Source organism: Dasypus novemcinctus, chromosome 11, assembly GCF_030445035.2.
Source record: "Dasypus novemcinctus isolate mDasNov1 chromosome 11, mDasNov1.1.hap2, whole genome shotgun sequence".
NCBI classification, from domain to species: domain Eukaryota; kingdom Metazoa; phylum Chordata; class Mammalia; order Cingulata; family Dasypodidae; genus Dasypus; species Dasypus novemcinctus.
In genome coordinates, this window is record NC_080683.1 from 84,958,816 (window position 1) to 84,979,980 (window position 21,165).

Sequence of the window (21,165 nt, forward strand, 5' to 3'; positions counted from 1 at the left end):
CGAAATTTGAAGCCCAATATAATGTCATGGTCCCTTACTAGGGAATGGCATATAGCGATGGGTTTAAAGGATAGATAAAGAACTTGGATAAAGTTAGATAAAGAACTTAGATAAAGAATAGAAACTTGTTTTTAATCAATTTACTTAATAAGTGAGTCACACACTTTGACACCCAGTAACCAAGTAACACCCAGACATTTAACAATAAAAAGGTGCCTTCTATGGCCTTTTAGGCACTGCTTTTTCTCCCCTCTACCAGGAGCTCCCCTATTCCTCTTCAAATTCTAAAATGTTCCCATGTCTATTGTCTATCATTCCTCTCAATACATGTGTATAGTTTTTAAAATTAAGCCTTCTTTTCTATTTTGGCAGGGTATCTATAATTTCTAATAAGAGCTTAAAGGGCTACAACATCATCTTTGCCACCATATGAACAATGACTATTTAAATATGAAAATTCTTTATGATTAAGATATAACACTAAATAATGTCCTATTTTATCAAACGTTTAGATTATAATAATCCTTTATTTTTTATTATAACAATGATTTCATGGCTATTTTCTGTCAGGTCAAAGTTTCAAGAAATTCTAAGGTAGCTGTTTGAGTTATTCATTTATTACCTGGTCAAATGGTTAAAAATTACCCTGAAAATTTCTAATAATTGCCCCAAAAGAAAATAAATGTAACTCTAAAATGAAGAGACCAGCACACCTATTTTGATTCTTTTATTCCATGAATGATCTGTACAGTGCTATAAGGCACAAAGTATTTAAGAAGAAAAAATTCTAATTGAACTATTGTTTGAGGGAGTCCTCTCCACAATATCATAAACATCTCATGATCTTGATTTGAAATTTAATAGCCAGTTGTTTAACATTCTACCTTCATACAAAATACTACTCATTTATAAACAAAACAATACTATGAAAGACAATTCTTTTTAAAGTAGTTTGTTTTTCATACTTGAGACCATTTGTGACACTGTAACCGGAATAAAATGTCTGAAATCTGAATTTTTATTTTTAAAAGAGTAATCCTTGTAAAGTTCAATCTTTTTTAAGAGTCAGAACAAAGGAAGAGGACAGGTTGTATTTACATATTATAAAGAGGACAGATACTGAGGATAGATAGTACAGATTTATTAGCCAGAAGGCAAGAAAAAGGTTGGTTCTTTCTTTTCTTTTCTTTTTTTTTTTTTAACTGGTTCTTTCTTCTGTCTTCAAACCTTTTAGGGAAAAAAAAAAGTCAAAGATTGGCCTTGAATTTCTTCACCTTTACCCTGAAGAGTTCTGGGAAGCCTTAAGAGGAAGTAATATTCTCCTCTCAGCTCAGAGGCAAGGAAAGAAAGTGGTTAAAGGTAGGAACAGAAGAAAGCACTGGGTAGAGAAGTAAACCAGAAGTCTTCCTGAAGGAAAGGGATGAGTTCTCAGTGATTCAATAAACTACGGAAAACCAGAAAATAGTGGATAGGGAAAAGAGAAGCTTAGTGTAAATACTGAAAGAGGACTCACATATTTGTTGTGATACCTTAAATTTATCTTTTGTTGCTTCGACTAGACATGGCAGTAAAAAAAGAAATCAAACCAAAGCAATCATCTAAAAAGAAGACCAAATCTGCTTCTAGAATGCCTCTAATCTGCTATAAATTATATTTTATAGCCCCATTATAAACCAATTAAGTATATTTCTAATCTAATGAAATATAAATTATAACTAGACCAAAGTGATATATTATCTAGTTAGCTACAAGTACAGTTTTAATGACAACCTCAGACTAGACCTGGCAGCCTTACTACCTATTTTTTCCCCAGCCAACAGAAATTCTTTGTTTAAGTGATGGGAAGACTGTCCTGGCTCTTAGGAGCTAAATGCTGATTTGTCAAACCAAGAAAAGAAATGCTCAATTTCCTTGGCAACAATTGGCTTAGAAAAGGACATATGACCCAATCAGAGTCAATGGAAACTGAGAGCAAGTCTGACAGAGGGTTTCTGGGGAAAGTGTTTCTTCCCTGGTAGTCCAGATATATGGGAAGAGAAATGCTTCTTAGCTGCAGACGGTCATGACTACATTGCCCAGAACTGCTGTAGCAACCTGGCAACCATGAAAGGAGACATCACTTGCTATGTTGAGGATAGCAGAAGAAAAAGATGAAAAGCAGAAAAGTAATGTAGTTCATTCAATGAATTGAGCTGGGGACTGCCTGGTATCCAGAGACTTATATGAAATATTAAGCCTCTTAAAGTTAACTCTACAAATTAAACATTACCCAGTTGGATACAGTTGGATACAAATGGATACTCTAAAAACTATAAATGTACACCACACCTGGGGGGGTTTGGGGAGAGGGGAATGTGAAAGGGGAGAATCACTTCACTAAATGAAAGATTCCACACACCTACTTAACAAAGATGAAACCTTTGTTAGTCTAAATTTCCTATCTTAAACAAAATTGTTGTCAGACAGTGTTAACTGCTGGTAAGCTTATAAGAAATTTAAACAATTCTTTTTCACATGGAAAAATAACCAAATGCCCAATCTTGGAGAAGGATCTGACTATTTTACATATTCTTTAATTACATACAACTTCAAGACTATAATTCACCAATGGACAATATTAATATTAGTAAATTGTACCAGTGTTACTACTTCTTTTCCTTTGTTTAGGGAATCAAGCATATTCAAATGGTGTTATGAGTTTTGTTTGTTCTGTTTTTTAAGTTTTAAAATGCAGCATAAATAAAGTCCACATTTACAAAGAATGTAGGTAGACCACAACCTCACATGATATATGAAAAATCAACTCAAAATGGATCAAAGACCTAAATATAAGAGCCAGAACTATAAAAATTCATAGAAGAAAATGTAGGGAAGCATCTTCAGAACGCTGTATTAGGCAATGGTTTCTTAGATTTTTTACCCAAAGCACAAATAACAAAAGAAAAGATAGATAAATGGGATGTGATAAAAAATTAAAACATTTGCACCTCAAAGGATTTAATCCTGAAAGTAAAATGGCAACCTACACAGTGGGAGAAAATTTTTGGAAACCACATATCAGAGAAGGGTATAATACCCAGAATATATAAAGAAATTCTTCAATCAACAAGAAAAAGACAAACAACCCAACTTAAAAATGGATAAAAGACTTAAATAGACTTTACTCCAAGGAAGATATACAAATGGAAAAAAGCACATGAAAAGATTCTCAACAACATTAGCCATCAGGGAAATACAAATCAAAACCATAATGAGAAGGGAGTAGATGTGGCTCAAGCAGTTGAGTGCCTGCTTCCCACATAGGAGGTCCCAGGTTCGGTGCCTGGTGCCTTTTAAAAACAAAAAAACAAAAAACAAGCAAACAAAAAACCAACTCAGGGGAGCTAAGGTGGCTCAGTGGTTGAGTACCAGCTTCCCACACATGACGTCCCAGGTGTAATCCCTAGCCCCAGTACCTCAAAAAAAACCACCACCAACAACAACAATAAAAACCATAATGGAAATGATTTCATAGCCACTAGAATGGCTACTATTTAAAAATGGAAAATTACAAGTGTTAGAGATGATGTGGTGCAACAGGGACACTCAACTCATTCAATCCTGATGGGAATGTAAAATGGTACAGCTGCTGTAGAAGATACTTCGGCAGTTCCTCAGAATTCAAAGTAGGGACTTGAACAGATATTTGCATATCGATATTCATAATGGCATTATTCACAGTTACCAAAAGATGGAAGTAACCCAAGTATCCATCTAAAGATGAATGCAAGAACAGAATGTCATATCTAGACACAATGGAATATTATTCAGCTATAAAAAGGAATGGAGTTCTGATACATGCAACAACGTGGAAGAACCTTGAAGACAATTATGTTGAGAAAATAAGCCAGACACAAAAGGACAAATATTGCATGATCTCATTGATAAGAAATAATTAGAATAAGCAAGCACATGGAATAAGACTCTGTTACCATAAATTATATAGGTTACCAGGGAATGGGGTATGGGTAGGAAAAAGGAAGTTAAAGTTTAAAATGCACAAAGTTTCTATTTGGGATGATGGAAATGTTTTGATAATGGATGGCAGTGATGGAGCACAACATTTTGAACGTAATTAACAGCACTGAATTCTATTTTGGAATGGGGTTTAAAAGGGAAAAGAAATGTTAGGTTGCATATATGGTACTAGAATAAAACTTAAAAGAAAGAAATTCATGGAACTGCACAACACAAATAGTGAACCCTAAAGTAAACCATGGACAATAGTAAACAGTACATCTAAAAATGTGCTATCATTAATTATAACAAATGTACCACACCAAGGTAAGGTGTTAATAGTAGACTCATATATAGGAATCCTGTGTTTTATGCATGATTGTTCCGAAAACCCATAACTTCTCTACTGAAAAGGTAAAAATAAAAATATAAATAAAGCCTCCTATATGAGGACAGATCTTCCTCAAAAGTAGAGAATCATATTGATCTATGAGTCCCAAGCACAGTAACTGGCACAGTGTAGCTCTTAAAAATTTGTTGAACAGATTTAAGTATATTGTTATGTGAAACCAATTGAAAGCAGGAGTATATGCAAAGGATGCTACTTCCAATGTGGTAAGTTTTGATAGCATAGTCATCCGAAGTAAAATTTGTCCTACTGCTGCCCCCACCATCTCTGCCTTCCTGACTGTAGTCCACTGAGCTGACTATAGCAATTAAGTGGCTTCAGAAACACTGGAGGAATTGCACATGCAGCTCAGTTTTGTGTTTTGTTTTTTTTTTTCTGCTTTATTTATGAATAATGGAAAGCATTATGAAGCACTACATTTGAATTAATATTTGGTTTCAGAATGTGAGGCTGTTGCAAGATTATGGGTAGGGAGGGGTGGGCAGAGAGGCTGGAGAGATAAGTGGATTCCAGCTCATGTTAGAATTATGTGACATTCTTTGTTAAGTTTAGATTCTAGCCTATCCTAAGGGGTTTTAAGCAGGAGAGTAACTTGCTCAGATCTTCATTATTGATAAATGGCTCTGCAACTATGTGGAGGATGGATATGAAGGTAGGGTGGTTAAGCCTTGAGAAGAGAGAATGGCAGAACTACCACAGGTGTAGCAGGGACAAGAAATCCATTTAGGAGCTGTTTCTAATTTGATGCCTCATAGATACCTTAAACTCAACATGTCTAAAACAGAATTCATTATTTTTTCTTTAAATCTATTTCCTGGCATTCTTTTTCTCAGGAAATTATTGCATTATTCACCAAGTAGCTCAAGCTAGAAACTTGAGAGCCATCCTTGATTATGTTATTTTCCTCATACCTTGACTAGTGGAACAACCTCCTAACTTGTTATACACTCACTCCTGATCGTTGAAATCCAGTTAAAAACCCCTAAAATGGCAACCAGACCCTCTGAGATCTAACTCCTGCCTAATAACAGGAAGAATACCTGAGGCTTACTGAAGATTTCTTATGTTCTAATCACAATGCTATGCTTTGTAAACATTATCACATTTTAGTCTCATAGCAATATTATGATGCAAGAACTGTTAGAATCATTTTGCAGATGAGGAAACTAAGCCAAGGGAAGACTGTGTAATTTGCCCAAGGTCACAAAGCTAATAATGTATTGAAGCCAGGATTCGCATCTAGGTCTGTCCAACTCCAGAGCATGTGCTCTTAAGCTCTCAAGCTCCCTTCAAACTGTATGCTCCAACCATACTGCATTATTTTCAATTCCTAGAACTCATCAGCTTTCTCTGGCCATGAGGCTTCATGCATAGTGTTCCCTATATTTAGAATGCCCCCTCACAAATCTCAGTTTGTGTGGAACTGGATGATATTTATCCACTCATGAAGTTTCTGCTTAAATGTCAACTCCTCTGTTTTTCTTGACACCAGCTGTATCTACCTTAATCTACCTTAATCCTCCCTGTAAATTTATATCTTTTTTCTTAATAACAGATAAGCAAACCATGGAAAAGGGGCATGTACTAGCTAGAAAGTAATGGTTGGGGAGCAGGTGATGGGAAGAAAAGACAAAGGAAAAAGAAGTGTAATGAGTAACAAATTTCTTCTTATAAAATGCCAGAGTAACAGAGATTTATATTTGACAAGATTTAATTTGATCCAAAGCATAAGTGGCAGTAGCAATTCTTAAATCCCACCCAGTACCTGAAATAAGAATGATAGTATGCTAAATTTCTTCCAAGAATCTTAAAGTGCTTCCCACAAATTCTCTTTCCTTTTTATATGTAATAGGTGACAAAATGTTTCATGATTTTGAAGGCTTCAGGAATCAGAACTGATAAATAAAGCTATCACAGTAGACTATGAAAAAAAAAAGTAGTCTCTTCAGAAAAGTCTTCTCTCATTATCTAATATTAATTTATTTGTTTTCTTCTTTATCATCTGTCTCTCTTCACCACTGGTCCCCAGTTCTTAGAATGACATTCACTAGAGGTTCAATAAACACTTGTTGAACGAATAAATGAGGTGGGGGTGGAAACTCACAAATCTGGCAACTTCATCTATTCAGACTGATGAGATATAGAGAGAAGCCCAATACAAATTTGTCCATCTACTAGATATTTACTTAGTAGCTTTCAGGTCCCAGCCAATACTCTTGACAACTTACCTGGCTGGGGACACAGACATATAAGCAAGGGATTATAGCACAATATGTAAATGCCTGTTATAAATGTGGCAGGAATAAAATGCAATAGGTGCACAGTTGAAAAAAAGTGATAAATCTATGAGAAACTTTGACAGTACAGGAGATTCTAGAATCCTTTAGAAGGATGAATGAGTTTTGAAATATATATCATAGTTCATGTATTTCACTTAAGAGGAGATAAGCATCTACTAATTCCTGGGGGACTTTACATCTCATTTAATTCTCACAACAGCTCTATTTTTATAGATGTGTAATCCAAGCTAAGAGAGGTCAAACAACCTCCTCAAGGATACAGAATACATTAATAGAGTCGAACTTGAACCCAGATCTGCCTGACTCCAATTATTTACCACTATATCACAGTTTCAATATAATGCTCAATAAAATTGATTATCTGGTTTCCCAGTCATGTGATAGAAATAAGCAGCAAAATGAAAGGTTCAGGAAGAGACCAAAGTGAAGTAAACTGACAGCAAGGGAAGGGACAGGAATACTATGAAAACTGGATACAAAAATTAAAAAAACATATCGGGGGTATCAGTTAGTGTAGCAATATATAGTCCTATACATTCCACCCTGTGCTATACAATAATATTTGATGTACATAATAATGATCCCATTATGGAAAAAAAGGTTATTATGGTCACTACAGTCTAAGAGATAGAAAAGTAACTTTTGATGCTTGAGCAGGTAAACCTCAGGTATCTAGAAAGTTAATTTCTCTCTGGTAACTCCAGATAAATGAATTGCAATGGTTGTTTTCAAAGTTCTTGAGAAAAAAAATCCCAAAATCTTAAATAGTCTTCATTTTTTGAAATTATTTTTCTGCTGCTTTAAACTAAGATAAAGACAGTACAGAAAAACTGTCAATCTTAGCTTATATATATACCCAAGTAAATTATACATTTAAAAAATGTCTTGTACTATGATTTTGAGCAACATATGTAGATTGAGTAATGTATAGATTGACATATATAGAGTGTTACTGAACATTCTTAATACTGAAAAACAACCTTCATCTAAAAACAAATTTCTAAAAAGCCTAATAAAACAGGATAAATTGATTATGTACAAAACAGGGGAAAACTATAATATTTTTAATCTGCTGCACTCATAAATGTGTATGTGAAAAAGAAAAGAAAAAAACAACTCAAGCAAACACAGAGAAAAGACGGTTATTTACCATCAAAGCGATTCCACCCTGCACCCTTCCTGGGTCCAACTTTTTAACTTGAAGATGTCAGCTCTTTTATAACAGGCTTTTATAATTTCATATCTTTTTCTTTTTTTAAAAAAAAAGAAAGTTTACATTTAGAGAACACACCCTGATTTGTTTCTTTCTTCTGCTTTGCTTCTAAGAACAAGAGAAAAATTGTTCCACCAATTATCTTGAACAAACAGACTACGAAACATTTAATATCCTTTATAATTTTAGAGGTTTTTAAACGTGAAACTTTCCACATAGAACACTGTTTGTAACAATGTGAAAAGCATATTGGCTACAATTCACAACATGTAAAAATGACTACAAGGAAAAGAAAGTCTTTCCTTGCAATAAGCTGTTACTTTCACTAATTCTTCCAGAAGGAATGCAGTTTCTGCCTAAAACTCTCTAGAAAGAGAATACCTTGTGTATTTATATTTGAAAAATGTTTTTATTTTAGTTCATCTTGTCCACTTTTAACCTCAAAATCAGGGTTTTACAGATCACTCTAAATTTAAGACACAGTAAATTATAATATGACAACCTATTGGAAGCAAATGCAAAGTGAATAATTGCGAGTAAAATTTTACTGTACTTGATAGTTGTACTTGTAATACTCTTACCTGGACGCTCTTTAGAATAAATTCACTTTTCTCTCGTACATCTTTAAAGGGACACCTCTCTGAAAGCATGAGCAGATGAGCAAGAAGCTTATTCAATCCATCCAAAGAAACAGCATTTGAAAGCCCGTCTGATGGACGAGGTGTCTCTTTCAACGAACGAAGATACTCGGTTTTCCTCAAAATGATTTGTCTAATGTTTTCCAATGCTGTCTCTCTAGCACTTGAATCTCTACTGCAAAGACCATCCCATCTCACTTCATTCTCTCCTTCAGCCATGACAACTTGAGACTTTTTCCTTTCCAATCTTCAATTACCTTTCGCTCTGTCCCCAAAAGCACTTTTTAAAAATGAGAAATATAAAAATAAAACCAGAAAAATCGAGTCATCATGAAAAAAGACGTCTGAGTGACATTTAGAACCAGAACTCTTACACTGATGCTTTCAATTCTCTGCTTTTACACCAAGGGGCAGTCTTCTGGTGAGAGACTGGGGGGGGGGGGGGGGTTTGTGGGGGAGTTGGAAAGTTGCAACCTTACAGCGCTGGCCTGGCTGGGCACTGAGTCTCGGGGAAGTGTTCTCCTCCGTCTCGCGGGGTGAGCGGATATCCTCACGTTGTGGAGCTGTCAAATCCGTGCTGGGTCCCAAAAGACCAGCAACAGTGAACGCTCCCCAGCCATTCGGTGTTTTTATCTAAGCAGTCGCCGCGTTCCCGGGAGCGCCCCCGCCCTCCGCGGCTCCTCCCCGCGCCTCGGGGCCGGCCGGGGGCCGGCGGGGACCGCTCGCCGAACCTTGGCCCACGGGCCGCCGCGGCCGCGAGCCCGGGCGCTCCTGGGGGGGCGGGAACCTCCGGCAGCCGCTGTCTCCGCGGCGGCGGCGGCGGCGTTGGAGGACAGCGCTCACGGCCCCGCCGATCCGGACGCCCCGGAGAATGCCGCTGCTTCTCCGGTCCCAGTGTCCTCGCCCACCGCCCGCCAAGCCAGACGGGCACAGGGCGGCCCCGGCAGTCCCCGAGCGCCGGGATGGGCGGCGGAGCTGGCGGAGCTGCAGGGCCTGAGGCGCAGAGCCCGCCCCTTTGCCCAGCCCCATCGGTGGGGCTCGGCCCAGGGGCGGGAGCAGGGAGGGGAGATGGGGTCCTCGCCCCCCAGCCCCTCCCCTTTCTCCGCCCGGTACAAACCAGGAGCCGCCCCTGCCCCTGCGCCCTCTTCCCCGCCCAGGCCGACGAGACCGGTAGAGGCACAGCCATTGGAAAAAGCCCCGCCCCCCGCCAGGCTACCTCCAGACCCAAGTCCGCGCGCGGCCGCCAACCGCTGCCGGCTGCTACGCATGCGCAACCGTGAGGAGGGCGCATGCGCCCTCAGAGGCATTTATCCCGCGCGGGGCATGGGAGGCGTTTTCGGTATCCAGGCGTTTGGAGTACCTGGAGTGGCGAAGGAAAAAGAAGAGTAAGAAGTACACTGAAACCTTGTCAAAGATTAGAGGACGATCACAGCAAAGAAAAGACACGGAGTTTCTCCTACAAAAACCTGAGGCTAAATTTAAGACTAATGTAAAATTAGTGACGGCCTCTTTATTACGCCAAGCCCCAGATTTAAGTAGGCAAGCCGTCCTCGCATTGACTTCTGGGAAATGTGGTTTTGATGCCGCCCGAGCGTTCTGTTTGCGACAGAAACTACAAGCTCCAGGGGCCACCGCGACGTTGCTTGCGGCGGCCTGCACGCCAACGGTCAGCGGAGAAGCGGTTTGACTGAGAACGTCGGCTTGGTGAGCACTGTGGACTTGGTTACCTGCCTTCTTGGCTCCCTTTGACTCGACTTCTCCCCCTCCTTTTCTTCTGTGATTTTGAAAACGAAGGCATCTAGGGCTGTGGCCCTCAGTGCAGGGACTTTTTCCAATCATCGAAATGGGAAGTACTAGTCCAGGTGCCCAAACTCCGGGGGATTTGGGGGCCGCGATCCCGAAGGTGGAAGGGAGCGGCGAGACAAGAGGAACGCTGTGGAAACGGGTGCTTCAGGCCCGCGGTGCTGCCTCTTGTTTCCGCCCTTGCAGGTGCACTCGCGCGGGATGGATTAGGGATCCCAGTGCAACGGCGCCTTTGTCTCTGCAAAGGGATAGGCTGTGCCTTATTTTTGGCCAAATGAAGTCCCAAGCAGGGCGTTGAAAGCGAATTGTCAAATCCGTTTTGTATGAGACTAAAGGAAAAAGAACCCTAGTATTCTTAGATATGCGTTCTTGCTGGCTGCAGTAGTTATTATTCGTTCTGGGCCTCCTCCATTAGTTCTTCACACAGCAGCCAAAATTGTCTTTTCACAGTGCATCCCACTGCTCGTAAGGACAAAACTTCTTTACATACCTTGTAAAGCCAGACATCACCTGATCCCTGTCCACCTCTCCAGCCTCACTTAGTACCACTCTTCAACTCTATCCCACTCTTCAACTCTATCTCTCTGTTTCAGCTATGGAGAGAGACCTTTCTTCAGTCACTGGTTCTCACCACATTTCTCTTCACTCAATAATTCATTCAACAAATATTTGTTGTGCGCTAACTGTATATAACAGGACACGGGATGTAACACTGAGTATATATACAAGTTCCTACTGTAATAGAGCTTGCATACTACTAAGGAGAGATAGGCAATAAATAAAATATTTAATAAATCAAGTGAAGACAGATGTAGTGGAGAAGGAAAAAAAAAAAAACCGGGATTGGGAATGGGTAGTGCCAAGTTGTAGGGGAGGGTTCACTTAAATAAGGTGACCAGAGAATACCTTACCAAGAAAGGGACATTTGAGGGGATCTGGAGATAGGGCAGTAAGCCAGGAAGATTCCTGGGGAAAGAACATTCAGGTCAACAGCGGGTGCAAGGCCTATGGGGAGGAGAATGTCTGCCTATTAGAAAGAAGGCTACTATGGCTGGCTCACAAGTGCAGGGGAAAAAAGCAGCATTTGGTCAGAGAGGAAGAAGGTAGTGGTAGGATGCTGTGTAGGTCATTGAAAGGACTTTGGATCTTTTTTTTTTTTTTTGATATAGGAAGCTACTGGAGAATTCTAAGCAGATGAAAGCAAGATCTGACAGTTTTAAAGGAAAATATCTTTTAAATTGTTTTGAGTGTAGACCATTGGAGAGAAAGGGTAGAAGTAGAAAGGCCTAGTTAGGAAGTTAAAGTAATGATCCAGATGAGAGATCATAGTGGACTCAGGTGGTAATAGTGAAGGCTATGAAAAGAGGCTAGAGTCTGGATATATTTTAATAGTGTGCTAACAGATTAGATGTGAAGTGTGAGAATAAAAGGAAGTTTTTAACCAAAGTAAATAGAAGGATGAAATTATCTTGGAGAAGTCTGCAGATGAAGCAGATCTGTGTATATGCATGAGTGTATGTGGAGGGGTGGAGGAGCAGGGTTGGGAATTTAAAATTGGCCATGTTAAGTTGGAGATGCTTATAAGACATTCAGGTAGAAATGTGGAGTAGGCAGTTGGATAAATGAGTCTGAAGCTGAGGGGAGAGAACTGAGGTGGAGAAATAATTTTGGCTTTCATCAATTTGACTTCAATTAAGTAGTTAACGCCTGAGAATTCTTAAGACCACCGAAGAAGACACTGTGAAGTTTAAGTCTATTTGGAGTAATCTGCAAAGGTGACTACAAAGAATTGGCTGATGAAGAGGGAGAAACTTGGCAAAGTATGATATCCTGGAAGCCAAGTGAAGAAAGTGATTAAGAAGGAAAGAGTGAAAGGAGTGATTTCTTGTGTTAAATGCTGCTTTAGGTCAAGTGAGATAAGGATTGATAATTAACTATATTTAGCAGTGTGGAAGTCTCTGGTGATATTGATGAGAGTAGTTTTGGTGACATGAAGGATACAAGAATGATTCAAAAGCCAAATAATTCAAGGGAGAATGGGGCAAGAAGTGAGTATGGATGCAGCAACATTGTTACTGTTTTCTTTGTCCCAACTATCCTAGCCTCAGTTTTTGACTCATTAACTCCTTTCCTACAGATCTTGGCTGAAATAACAGATCAGAGAAGCCTTCTTGATCTGAGTAAATGCCTCTGTAATAAATACACGCTTATTGTGTACCATATACCTTTATTTGCTAATATGTTACAAATGCAGTCTTAAAATTGTCTGTGTTATAATTTGGTTAAAGTGTGTCTGCTCCAGTAAAGCATAGACACACAAGAGCCAGCCAGTATGCCTGTTCTTGCTCATCATCATACCCCCAGCTCTTAGTTCAGTGTCTGGCACCTAGCATGAACTCAGTAAATGTTTTTTGAATGAATAAAGGAATAATCGAATGAATGAATGGAAGAAGAATGTAATGTCACAGAACTTTCAGAGGTATTTCATATTTACCAATTAAGGAATTGTTTCTCTTGTATGCTTTGCATATATTATTTTATTTTATCCTTACATCACTAAAATTGGTAGAATTGATCAATAGCCTACTCTTAACCACTGTTAGCTCTATATTATAACCATGGATGAAAATGAAATTGGCTAGGGAGAGGATACAGAAAAAGAAAAGAGCCAGAAGTAGTCTGAAGCTAGCGCATAGAAGGAAGAAGATAACCAGGAGGGGGAAACCAAAGGATTCAAAAATTTCAGTAAGGATTGACTAGTTAGTAGTGCAAAATGCTACCAGCATATCAAGAAAGCTAAAATTTCTAGATGTTTGTCACCCTGCTACAGTAAAATATATGCATCTGGCATATATTTCTGTATTAATATTGAATGCCTGTGCTCTATTGAGAAAAGATTAATTGGGCTGGGATAGCCTTGTAGGGTAAAACCATACTCCCTGTGGATAGGAGAGTCTCTCTTAAAGGGCTGGCATTTCCCTTGTTCAGCATCTACTGGCAAGTAGGTTCCATATCAGGAAATACATCTTGGGTAATAGGATTCAAGTTAGTGGAGGAAGAAATTCTGGATCTCTCTAGACTTTTTTCTTAGGTTTTAGTCTTTAAGGAAGGGACATGGTAAGCATTGATTCTTGGGTTATAGGTACTAAAATAGTGCTTACCAGTTGAAATTAGATCAGGAGCTAGAACAGAAAATCATAACTTTTAAGATATGATACCTTATTTTTTATTGGTGCCTGTGCTTTTTTCTGTTATTGTCCTCCAGCCTTGGTAAAGTCTTATTTAAATTTGTAACTTTTCTGTACCAAGACATGTAAGAGTCATATAATTGTAGGTCTAACTAAGCAACAGCATGATAGGGAGTCGCACCCACCTCCCAGTGAGGCCAGTGAAGAGGGGGAGTGATTATGAGACTTCCCAAGGGGAAAGTGAGTATTGGGGACAGTAATTGGAATTCATGCATGTGGAGATTCTCCTTCTATTGCCAACCTCAGAGAATCTGGGTTTTATTAAGGAAAGCAGCAGTTTTCCTAGCAGAAGTTCTTCAGTGACCTTTTTCATTGCAATTGCAGGGGAGTAGATGGATGGAAGCTTCATTTATTCATTATTTATTGAAACCTGCTATGGACAGGCTCTATGCTTACCCCTAAGGATACAGCAGCATAGAAGTAGACATGGTCTCTGTTGTTATGAAGCATATTTTTGTGATTTAGACTATCTTTAAGAAGCCTGGCTGAACAGTGAAGGATAGAGTGGGGTGACTTGACTGAAGGTCAGTGTGAGAGATAATGAGGGAAGAACCATGTTTAAGAGATAGAATTAATAGGATTTAGTGACTGTATGTGGGAAATAAAAAAGGAAGATGTCTAGGGTGTCCATTACCAAGATAAGAATAATTCCTTCCATTAATCAGAGTGGGTAAATACTAGGAAGACTGGTCTTGGGATGGAAAGACACTGAGTTTGACATGTTAGTCGCCTAGTTTTTAGGGACCTATGAGTTATTCAGGTCCCTAAGGATACCCAGTAGTGTTTCTGAACAGCCTCTGTACATGAAATTATGTTGCAGTGAAGTAAGTGATAGGCTCAAATAGTGAGAAGAACATAGCCTTTAGAATCACAGAATTTTGGTTTTGAATCCCAACTCCACCACATACTTGCAGTCTGAATTTGGCCAATTATTTAACCTCACTAAGCCTTGGGTGTTGGAGATGAGAGTGCCTTAATTTTCTCATCTGTAAAAGGGAGTTAATACCTATGTTATCAGGACTGTTGTGACGATAAATTGAAGTAATGTATAAAATTCTTAGATTAACATCTGGCAAATATTGGATCCAAGAAATAGTACCTTTTAAAATTATTATTTTTTACATCTATACATATATTTGAAAAGATACTTAGGTTATATAAATGTTACATAAAAAATAAAGGGAATTCCCATATGCCCCACTCCCCATACCTCCCACATTTTCCCACATTAATAACATTCTTCATTAGTGTGGTACATTCATTGCAGTTGATGAACACATTTTGGACATTGCCCCTAAGCATGGATTAGAGTTTACATTGTAGTTTACACTCTCTCCCACCCAATTCTGTAGGTTATGGCAAGATACATAGTAGCCTATATCTGTCGTTGCATTGTCATCAGGACAATTCCCAAGTCCCCAAAATGCCCCCTCATTACACCTGTGTTTTCCTCTCCCTGTTCTCAGAACCTCCAGTGGCTACTCTCTCCACATCAATGATATAATTTTAAATTATCTTTATGTAAAATAATATTTGCCCTTCAATTTGATTGAGAGTGATGAAATATTTCTAAAATGCTTTATGGGTCACCTGAAAAGTGCTATTTTGTGTAATCCATTTATTTTTGGCACTCTCTAAGCCTTTATAATGAGATCTTTGAATTATATTTCTTTTTTCTCAAATTTACAACTTTGCTTTGATTAATATTATTTAGTGTTTTTAAGCTTCTTAATCGGGAAAAGTTACAATAAGTAAAAATACAGCAGTTAGAATTTTCATGTAGAAGAGCAGCAGGATAAGAGATTATATTCCCCAAGAAGGACTCCATCCAGCTTTGTTAAGGACATTATTAAGAACACCATGTTTAATCAATAGCATTCCTCTATGATATAAAAAGTTTAAAGAACCTACAGTTTAGGAAAATACAATTACCAGTTACTTAAACTCTTACTTAAAGTGATAGAGTTTCACATTGTAATTCAGAGTTTTTGTCTTCTGCCTTATTTTTGCTACAACAAATAAAGTAAATGGATATTAGAGAATTCAGAAGAACTTCCTTGGATAGGCAAATTTTCAGAAGTACATTTTAGAAGACGTATTAGTCAACCAAAGAGGGTGCTAATACAAAATACCAGAAATCCATTGGCTTTTGTGAAAGGTATTTATTTGGGGTAGAAGCCCACAGTTATCAGGCCATAAAGCATAAGTTACTTCCCTCACCAAAGGCTGTTGCCACATGTTGGAGCAAGATGGCTGCTGACAACTGCAAGGGTTCAGGCTTCTAGGGTTCCTCTCTTCCTGGGGCTCGTTTTTCTCTAGGCTCAGCTCTTCTGCTCTCTCCACAAGGCCAGCTGTAGACTATCACAAATGGCTCATCTCTCTTCCTGCTGTGAGGCCTTCTCTCCTTCCTCACTTACCTGCTTCTTTATTTTGTTACTTTCCAGGCTCCAAGATCAAAACTTCCAACTCTGTTGTTTGCCGTGTTTTTCTTTGTGAGTCCCCACCCACAAAGGGGCAGGGATGTGCTAGATCAAAGCCTTACTCATTATTTAATCAAGTAAAAGTGAAACCTCTAAATCCAATATGATCTAATATGCCCAGAGGGACAGACCAGTTTACAAACATAATCTAATATCTATTTTTATAATTCATAAACACTATCAAACTGCCACAGAAGACTATTTGAGGAAAAAAACTGTTTGATGATTGAGAACAGATATAGAGATTTGTTTTGGGGGAAGTAGCAAAGCATTACCAAGACGCCATGGACTTTGGAGTTAGGCCTTCAAATCCATACCTCTGCCTTTTACCTTATACAGATTTCTAACCTCTCTCAAACCCCATTTTCTTCATCCATAAAATACAGTACACATTATTATCCATTTCTATTCTTTGAATGTACCAAACTTAGTATCTTTGCATATACTTTTTTTTTTTCTATTCTGAGTATTCTTTCCTAAGATTTTCACATGGCTGCCTCTTCATGGTTCTGAACTCATCTCAAAATCACTTTCCTCAAAGAGTTCCACTTTCTCCACATCCTTTGCAACATTTGTTATTTTTCAATTTTTTAAATAATAGTCATCCATTTTCCTGTTGACCAGTGGTATTGAGCACCTTTTCATGTGCTTGTTATCCATTTATGTATCTCCTTTGGAGAAATGTCCATTCAAATCCTTTGCCCATTTTTTGAAAATTAGCTTGTCTTTTTGTTGTTGAGTTGTAAGAGTTCTTTATGTATTCTGGATATTAAATCCTTGCCAAAAAAAAAAAAAAAAAAAATTTAAGATAAACCCTTACCAGAGATATGATTTGCAGCTACTTTCTCCCACTCTGTAGGTTGTCCTTTTACTAGATAATGTCCTTTGGTGTATAAAAGTTTTAAATTTTGACAAAGTCCAGTTTTTTGTTTATTTTTTCTTTTGTTGCTCATGCTTTTAGTGTCACATTTAAGAAATCATAGCCAAATACAAGGTCTGAAGATTTTCCCCTGTGTTTTCTTCCTAGAGTTTTGTGGTTTAAGCTTATATTTACTTTATGTTGTTGATCCATTTTTAGTTAAATTTTCAATATGGTATTGGATAGGGTTCCAGTTTCAGTCTTTTTGCATGTGGATATCCGGGATTCCTAGCACCATTTGCTGAAGAGACTATTTTTCCCCATTGAATTTCCTTGGTACCCTCGTCAAATATCAGCTGTCAGTGAATGTGTGAGTTTATTTCTGGACTCTCAATTCTATTCCATTGGTTTATTTGTCTTTTCCTATGCCAGTACTACAATGTATTGATTACTGTAGATTTCTAGTAAGTTTTGAAATTGGGAAGTGTGAGACCTCCAAGTTTGTTTTTATCAAAATTGTTTTGGCTATTTTGTGCTCCTTGCTATTCCTTACGAATTTGATGATTGGCTTTCCCATTCCTGCAAAAAAGCCAGCTTATATTTTGAACTTTATCCATGGTAACAGGTTTCAGCCATGACCAGAGCTCTCCTTTTTCTAGATAACTTTTGGCAAGTCTCTTGATCTTTCTGGGTTTCTTTGGTAAAATGAGGGAAATTGGATTAGATTTTTATTAATAAAATTTCTGCTGGATCTGAAATACTTAATTATTCTGATATATATGTTTAAACCAGTATCCTGAATCCTTACAATTATATATAAGCATTGTTTTTCAAAGTTGTTCCTTAGAAGAAAAGTTCAAAGCCAGCCTCCAGATGGGGCCAGGGAGAGCTTTATCTGGAACACATAAGGAGACTGGACTAACAGTTCCATTTAAGTGTTGCTTTACTGTTATCTATAGTTAGCAGATGCAGTTGACTGAGTGCTATAAGTGCAAATTGCTAGTCAGGGAGACTCCTACAGTTAGGAGTATTTTTCGCCCATTGAATTATCTTGTTATTTGTCCACATTGATGTGTCTTTGCTACTTACTTCAGCCTAATCGTACAGGTTTTCAAATCTACCTGTCATTTCTCCCTGGTTGTTTAACCATTTTATTCTGTGAAATGTGAAAGCCATCTGAATCTGAAATATCTCTTTATATAATGACTGATTTCAATTTAAGTTTTTAAATGAAATTATCTTAATTATCTACCATTTAGTAACATAGTGGTTTTGCCTCCAAATGCTTATTTTGGCTTGTTGGAAAATAGCCTGTCAACTAACTGTGCATGTACCTTTTTTGGTGTTTTGCCCACATGAATCATAAAGTTTTAAAAATTTTGAATCTTTAACTTTTATTTTTAAGGTTTCTTTTAAAAGATTGATTTGAATTAGTTTTTCAGCCTTTTAAAAGCCTACTTCCTGAAAGTCTTAAATATTCTCTTCTCAGAATAGTCTCTTTTTTCATGTTATTTTGCCTCCATCTTTTAGGAATAAATGTTTTTTTCTACAGTTTTTTTTTTTTGTTCTATGGTATCTCCAGATTTACTGTAGTATGCTTTAACTATCTAAATCTCCAGTATTTCTGACATATTTTAATGGATAGATTTTTAAAACAATTATTTCTAAATCAGTATTCATTTTGTCCTTATTGAAAGATTTGTCATCCAACTCTAGCATATATACAGAATTTATGACATGAATTTTATAAACCAGTCTTACTGCTGGCTTCATATTTATTTTTGTACTCTTATTTTCATTATCTACTTATTTGGCATGAATATATATAAACATAGAGGTAAGATAGTAAAATTTTGCATCATTTAAAAAATATTTAGAATAAAAAGAAAAATAAGAGCAATATAATAAATACCCTTATACCTACTCCCTGGAATAAACAAATATTTATATTTTGCCTTATTTGCTTTATTTTTTTAATGAAATATTATATATGTTGTAAAAGTGCCCGTAACACAGTAGTATATTGTTTTTTTGTTAGTTTTTTTGCTTCTTTGTCTTTTTCACTCACAATGTTTCCAGAGTCTATGTTTCTAAATGTAGATCTAGTTTTTGAAATTCTGCCTGCTATATGGTGTTTTACTGTATGAGTATAAATTGTCCTCCAAAATTTTATACTGGTTTCCATTGCCATCAGCAGTTTATGAAAATTTCCATTTCCCTACATCCTTGCCAAAGCTTGATTTGCCAAAGGTTTTTTCATGTTTTTATCAATCTAATGAGTGTGAAGTAATTTTTCATTTAGATTTTCCTTATTAACTAGTCATGTTGGTCATCTCCTTGATTTTGGGGCTTTCATGTTTTCTCTTCTGTTAACCCCTTTAACTATGTTTTGTCCCTTTATTAATTAAATTGCTTGTCTTTTTATTAATGATTTGTAGAATAGAAGTTATTCCTATATTTTGGGTACTAGTTTTTCATCTGTTATATATGTTGCTGTTATCTTTCCCCGGCTATTGCTTGGCTTTTAACTTTGTTGATGGTACCTATTGTATAGAAGTTTTAATTTTAATATAGTAAAATTTAGTATAGTTTTCTGTTTCTGATTTGTAAATAGTCTTCTTTACGAAATCTTTTCTTGAATTTTGAAGAACATTCTATATTTTCTTGTAAAACAGTTAATGTTTTGTTGTCTTCATTTAGGTGTTCAGTCCAGCTGGAGTTTATTTTTGTGTTTGGCATGGAATAGAGTTATATGTTTATTTTTTTACAAAATGGATAGCATGTTTTCCTGGCATGAATTGTGAATAGTCCTTTTCCCATGAAAATGCCTTCTCTTTCATATATCACATTCTCATATATATAAGAGTCTGTTTTTGGACTCTTTCTGTTTCATCAGTCTCTGTCACACTTGGTGTCAGTACCACACTATTTTAGTTACTGAAGTTCTGTAATAAATCTTAATAATTAGAAGAACAGTCCCGTTTTCACTAAGATTTTACAAATTTTTGTTTTGGTATTACGCTTAAGTTTCCTATGTTTTCTGGCAATATTGTGTGACTATATGTAAATTACATTTTCTAGATAGGTTATTTTAGAGTTTCTATGTAGATAATTGTATTGCCTACCCATAACAATTCTCTTTCTTCCTTTTTTTAAAATTTATTTTATTTATCACCCCCCCCCCATTGCTGCTTGCTTACTGTCTGCTCTGTGTCCATTTGCTGCACATTCTTCTGTGTCTGCTTGTCTCCATTTGTTGTGTCATCTTGCTGCGCCAGCTTTCCATGAGCGTGGACTGTCAGCTGTCCATGGGCATGGGGCAGGCTGCCTTCACAGGGAGGCCTGGAGATGTGAACCCAGAGCTTCCCATATGGTAGACGGGAGCCCAACCAGTTGAGCTACATCTGCTTCCCTGTTTCTTCCTTTTAAATTCTTTTTTTTTTCAAATTTTGAAATACATTTAAATTTACAGGGTATTTGCAAAAACTAATACAAAGCCATACAGGGAACTCCAGTATACCTCTAAATCCCCAAATACCCAGATCTAACAATTTTAATATTTTGCTACATTTACCATCTCATTCTATCTATTCATTAATCTATCAATCCATATGTCTATCTATCTGTCCATCTGTCTCTCCATCAGTCCATTTTCTGAACACCAGTATAGGTTGTATCCATCATTCTCTTTGAACACTTAATACTGCTTTGCACATTTCCTAAGAACAAAGGTATTCACTTATGTAACTGCCTTAAGTGCAGTTATCAAGTTAAAGAAATTTAACATTGGCCTAAGGCTTACAGTCTATATTCCATTTTTTTTCATATGTTCCAGAAATACTCCTTTGGGACTTTTCTCCTTATTAGATGCTATCCAGGAACACATATTGCATTTAATTGTCAATGTCTCTTTAGTTACTCATTCTTTTTTTTGAAATGGTAGGAATGTATATTCAGCATAAACTTTCCCATCTCATCCATTCTCAAGCATACCATTCAGTGTGATTTCTCATATTTACATCCTTGCCATACCTTACCACCTTCCATTACTAAAACTTTCCCATCTCCTCAAACAGAAACCCTACAACCATAATGCAGTCACTCTTCATTCCCCCTGTCCTCTTACTCCTGACTACCTATACTGTAATTTCTGTGTCTGTGAGCTTGCATATTCCTCAGATATTTTCTTTATAGTTACCATGGGGCTTAAATTTAACAT

General features: G+C 37.3%; 2 protein-coding genes across 13 annotated transcripts in view; one reads left to right on the forward strand and one right to left on the reverse strand.

Annotated features, from left to right (window-relative positions):
- Nucleotides 1-9,216, reverse strand: part of SESN1 (sestrin 1) — a 108,083-nt gene extending 98,867 nt beyond the window's left edge. Inside the window, exon 1 of one of the 3 annotated variants that reach the window (XM_004468408.4) lies at nt 8,500-9,216. In XM_004468408.4, the coding sequence (XP_004468465.2) occupies nt 8,500-8,775 (276 nt within the window). In that variant the 5' untranslated portion in view covers nt 8,776-9,216. The remainder of the gene's footprint in view (nt 1-8,499) is intronic. The other 2 variants (XM_058307243.1, XM_023591704.2) reach the window with 2 other exon arrangements.
- A 592-nt stretch (nt 9,217-9,808) lies between these two features.
- The window catches only part of CEP57L1 (centrosomal protein 57 like 1), a 96,279-nt gene continuing 84,922 nt past the window's right edge, over nt 9,809-21,165 (forward strand). For 4 of the 10 annotated variants that reach the window (XM_071218623.1, XM_058307245.2, XM_058307249.2 and 1 more), the window contains exon 1: nt 10,163-10,260. The gene's annotated coding sequence lies outside the window, so the exon portion shown is untranslated. Of the gene's footprint in view, nt 10,261-21,165 lie in introns of all 10 variants that reach the window. The other 6 variants (XM_071218620.1, XM_004468403.4, XM_058307248.2 and 3 more) reach the window with 5 other exon arrangements.